The sequence below is a fragment of the Arachis ipaensis genome, chromosome B06 (assembly GCF_000816755.2).
Source record: "Arachis ipaensis cultivar K30076 chromosome B06, Araip1.1, whole genome shotgun sequence".
Lineage (NCBI taxonomy): Eukaryota > Viridiplantae > Streptophyta > Magnoliopsida > Fabales > Fabaceae > Arachis > Arachis ipaensis.
The window spans coordinates 6412001-6416961 of record NC_029790.2 but is presented as its reverse complement, the minus strand read 5'-3'; the positions used below and the strand labels follow the sequence as shown (position 1 = coordinate 6416961).

General features: G+C 30.6%; 1 protein-coding gene across 1 annotated transcript; it reads left to right on the top strand.

Moving 5' to 3' along the window:
- LOC107645571 (negative regulator of systemic acquired resistance SNI1-like) lies at positions 2308 to 3201 on the top strand. The gene is made up of 4 exons (XM_021105405.1): positions 2308 to 2370; positions 2644 to 2714; positions 2821 to 2890; positions 3100 to 3201. The coding sequence occupies exons 1-4, from the start codon at positions 2320 to 2322 to the stop codon at positions 3199 to 3201; spliced, it is 294 nt and encodes a 97-aa protein (XP_020961064.1). The 5' UTR covers positions 2308 to 2319.

The window sequence follows — 4961 nt, the reverse complement described above, 5'->3', positions numbered from 1 at the left end:
AGTATATATTTATAATATGATTGAATAATTATATATTAATCATTGTCGTTTATTATATACACATTAAAATTCAACCATCAAATTAATAAAAAAACACTTAAAAAATAGTAGATTATAAACAAATTTTTCTAATAAAATTTTACTGTAAAAGATATCAACGAACTTTTGATAAATTTTTGATAACTTTTTTTACAAAATTTACTGACAAATTCTAACATTTCTCGATAATTTTGTCGATAAAATTGAAATTGAAATTTAAAACTATCATCACAAAAAAATCCTTCAATAATCATTAATAAAGCCCTCCAAAATTAAGCCCTGATTGCATAAACACAAAGTCCGCTGGCACAAAACACACCATATTCGATGATGAAACTTCATTCAACACAAAATCACCGTTCATTTTCTCCGATCCTTCCTTTAAGCTTGCTCTTCTTCTTCTCTCTCTCTCTCTGATTCGAGTTGAAATTAGGGCAAAACTCGCGTTGAAAATGTGACTTCTCCGTCGCTTCTGCTTTGTCGCCGCTCGCTTGCACGAGCTCCCTCCGTCACTGCTCGCTTGCACGAGCTCCCTCCGCCGCCGCTCGCTCGCATGAGCTCCCTCCTCTGCTGCTCGCGTTACACGAGCTCCCTCTGCCGCCTCTCAGCTTATGTCTCTCTCTGTCTCGCGCCATCCATCCTCGCCGTTCACAGCCTCGTCGAGTCATCGTGTCACCAGATCTAAAACCTACATGTATGTCTTTATCTATTTTAGATTCTGGAATTTCTATTGATCTATATTTTGTTTGGAATTCAAATGTTCATACGTTATTATTGCATCTAAAACTCAATCTGTTCCACTTTTATTTTATGGTTTAGATTTTTGTTCTTGAATCCTCTTCAAGGTTCGAATTTGGTTTTGAAAGTAGCTCCATTAATTGTTATGGCTAAAAGTTTGCGTTGAAGATAATCTATTGTGTCTTTTAGAGTTCTGCTTCTGAGGTAACTATAATTACCAGTTCATGAAATGCAACGTGCCAAGTACATAGATTTAAATTACTCTGTGACTGATTAGAATGAGGTTTTCAGAGGAGAGATGTGTACTAAATAAAATAGTATCACTTAAAGAAAAAAAATTGTTACACTGGTATTGTTTATAATATATATTTAATTCACATTTTGAAAATTCTAAGCATTGATTTACTAATTTATGTTGTTTTGCATCATTATTTTTTGGAGTGATCTCAGTCAACCCAATTGTTGTTCTGATTGAGATCTCTAAACCTTATCTTGAAAGAATTTTCTTACCATTAAAACCGACTTTATCTGTTTGGGTTCTACTGTTAGTATAATGAAGGAGCCTTGTTAATTCTATTTTGTTTCGTGATTCATGGTTTCTATGAGTTTGTATGTACTATCTTCTATTTGATAGGTTGGGACTCCAATTTGTATTCCTTCTAGAGACTTCATTGACATTGGCCGCATTGCCTCCATTGAAAATAACCACACGCCAGTTGATTATGCAAAGAAAGGGCTGAAAGGAGCTATTAAGGTACATATGACTACAGAAAGTTGATTTTTCAGATCTTAAGCAAAATATACTACAAAATATCTTAAACAATTTAAGCCTTACCTATGGTCAGTTTTTAGCTGTGTCAGCGAGAGAGTAGAAATAAAGGATAAGTGGCTGCAAAACAAGGGAACACATTTTATTTATTTATTTTTATTTATTTATTAGTTTGGTTTTTTATTTCTCTTTGTTTTGGTCCTAAAATCATATCCAATTCGATTTATTTCCTTTTGAATTTTAATGTTCAAAACAGAATGTTGAAGTATTCATGGACGCATTTAGAGCAGTAATTGAAGAGAGGTAACGCGTCTATTATTTTGTGGAACTTCAGGAATGATTTGACCTCGAATGCCTTTTGTATTAATTCAAACCTTGCAATGTGGTTTGATCTTGAATATTTATGCTTTCACCCTGAATATGAATATTTTAGGGTTATTTAGATTATATCTATGAGTGTAAGAGCATTTGGTGCAACAGTAAGATTTCTACCTCATGACATGATGACTGAGTTGAATGTTGACTAATATTGCTATATATATGTATACATGTAGGGATTAACAAAGACACTAGACTTTATAATTGACACAGCATTGGTGATCATCCTTTTGATCCTTACATAGCACTTCTGAAAACATTTGCTATCCTAGTAATAGGTGGGGCTGCAAATGAAATCAAGTTCAGCCCTGCAAGCCTATTCTTCGGTATTACATATATCTGCGCATATTGTTCATTGTTTCAATTTTTCTGGTTTGATGCAGGATTAAAAACAAATGTCATGTTTTCTTGTCCCAGTATCTTCTTTTCTCAATTTGGCTACGCAGTTAGGTTAGATGAATTTCGCTGTGCACACCAAGTGTTTGATGGTTTGCTTATTTGTTGGTTTGAGCTAACATGCACATCTAGAGATTCAAAAGAATACTGAATCTCAGTTATCCAAACACTTTCATACTGTATTATCTTTTGCTTTACATGAAGTAGTGAAGAACACCTGTGTCTCTGTGGATAAGTTTTTTGTTATGGTAAGTTTCTGAAAAGATTATGTATTTTGAAGTTCAAACAAATTTTCTTTTTATTAATATTCTGGATGATTTTAGATTAAGGACCTTGATATATCAAGGAAGAAAGCAGATCTTGAAGGCCACACAACAAGAGCAGATGGTCTGAGGTAGTTGTTTCGATTAATTATGTTTCTCTAGGTTCCTTTCAATTGATTTTTCATTTTTACTCAATGCTCTTGGCTAAAATATGTCCGACATCCTATTTTGATGCAGAAAATCTTTGATGGACATCATTTTAGATCAACTAGCTTACAACATAGATACCATCCCCCTATTTCTTAAGGTTGAGTGTGAACATTGTCTCTCTGCTCCTCTCACCCTTTTTGCAAATAGCTGTCTGTATAGGATTATCCCTTTCCTTTTGAAACATTTTCTTCTAGTTATACTAATCAAGAATCAAAATAAATCTCACTATATGATATTTACATAGTATTGATGACATGACAGTTATGTTATGGCTAATCGTTCTATTTTTACTGAGCGTGATTGCAGACCTTCAGTGAACCAAAATGGAAACTGGAAATAGTTGTGCATTACCTGTGGAAATACATGACTAAGGTAATCAGCTTCCTAACCCTCATACATGGATTGTAAGCATTTTGCATAATGTGATTGGTGAATTTGGTTATAACGAGAGAAATTTTTCGGGGTTATTGGTTCAGTTCTTGATATTCTATATGGCTATAAGGCATGATTGTTTGATTTCGCTTTTGCTCTTGCCGACTTAGGTTGTCTATTTTAAGCTGAATGTGTTTGTAGAGCCTCTACTTTGCTCTGCTTTAGAATTGTTCCTAGTCCTACTCCTAGAAATTGATTTTGTAACTTTTAAAAATTTTTGTTGGAAGTCCATGAATTAAAATATATAGAAGGCCAGATTTTTATATTTTCAACTTTTGAATTGAGAACTAATTTAGTAGTTTCATTTCATGGCAAATTAGTTAATTCATATGGTCCCTTTAAGCTGCTGGAAGCACCCCACAACTGGTGGCAAGGAGCATGAGGACCTAAAAAATTTCTTGTTTGAGGGAATTTGCTTAACTAATGTTAAGCAAAGACAATAGTGGACAAAGAATATGTACCTTGGAAACTTAATTTGAAATTGTGCTCATTGGCCTTTTCTTTCCATAAAATTTATGTGTTTGGTCTTTTAAAAATTAAATCGTTATTTAATTGGAATTGATTTGTATATAATAAAATAATATATTTATATAAATATACATTTAAAAAAATATTTTACTATTTTTAAATTATTTTACTTAAAAAAGTAATAGTTTGATTGATTTTTGGATTCTTTAACTTATTTATTATCAACCAATTTTTATCTTAAATCAAATTGATTTATTGACTAGTTTTTAGTTAATCCAATTGAATTTGGATAGTTCAATTTGATTTTCAGAATTATGATTATTTCCTAAATTTCTTTTACAAAAGTATGTCTAACTTTTATAATTGTTCAACTAAAAACTATATACACACTAAAAATTATATATATATATATGTGTATACAAAAAAATTATTAGAGATATAATGAAACTAGCACGTTAGGTAGAGTTTTGGTGAGTTTAAGAATTAGACTAATTAAATTTGATCAGCTCGAGTTAGATTGAGTTATTATATTTTTTGTGATTAAATTTAAACCGATTAAATTTAAGTTGGAATAGATTGGATATTTAAATTAAATTAGTATGCAAAAATTAAAAAATGTGAAAAAATATTGCATAACACAAAAAAAATTATGCTGAAAAGTGGAAAAATTAATGACTAAGATGAGATTAAAATTAGTAAAATTTAAATTATATAAATATTATAATTTTTTTAATATAATGTGTTAGGTAATTTGTTCATCGGGTCGGTTCAGGTTCATCGATCCCCTAGATTTGATTTCCGAACAAATTAAGGTTGAGTATAATCGAATTTTACTCGATTATCCGTCAGGTATAATGCTCAATATAAAATCGGATTTGGTTGGATTTAATTAGATAATCGAATTATTTGTATCTGCTCAATTAGATAATCAGGTTATCCGTACTTATTTACATTCTTACAAAAAATTAACTACTATATATTTGTTAACTACTATATATTTGTGTATAATTATATGTATTGTTTAATTTATTTTTAATTTATATTTTGTATTTTAACATATATTCCATATAGATAGTTGATTTGATTAAAAGTGTTAGCGGATCGTATTAGATCGGATATGATCAAAATCTCGAGTTAATATATATATACTACACTCATCGAATCCAATATTTACATTTTCTCTACTCGGATATGATTTGAAATTTATATTTGCGGATGGGATCAGATTTCATATATATCCGCAGAAAAAAAATTAAAATAATTTTTTA

Excerpts from the sequence above, each read along its gene's own strand:
- LOC107645571 (XM_021105405.1), top strand. The coding sequence starts at position 2,320 with ATGTCATGTTTTCTTGTCCCAGTATCTTCTTTTCTCAATTTGGCTACG. Across the intron at positions 2,371-2,643 it reads TTCTCAATTTGGCTACGCAG|ATTAAGGACCTTGATATATC; the intron begins TTAGGTTAGATG and ends GGATGATTTTAG. Across the intron at positions 2,715-2,820 it reads ACAAGAGCAGATGGTCTGAG|AAAATCTTTGATGGACATCA; the intron begins GTAGTTGTTTCG and ends ATTTTGATGCAG.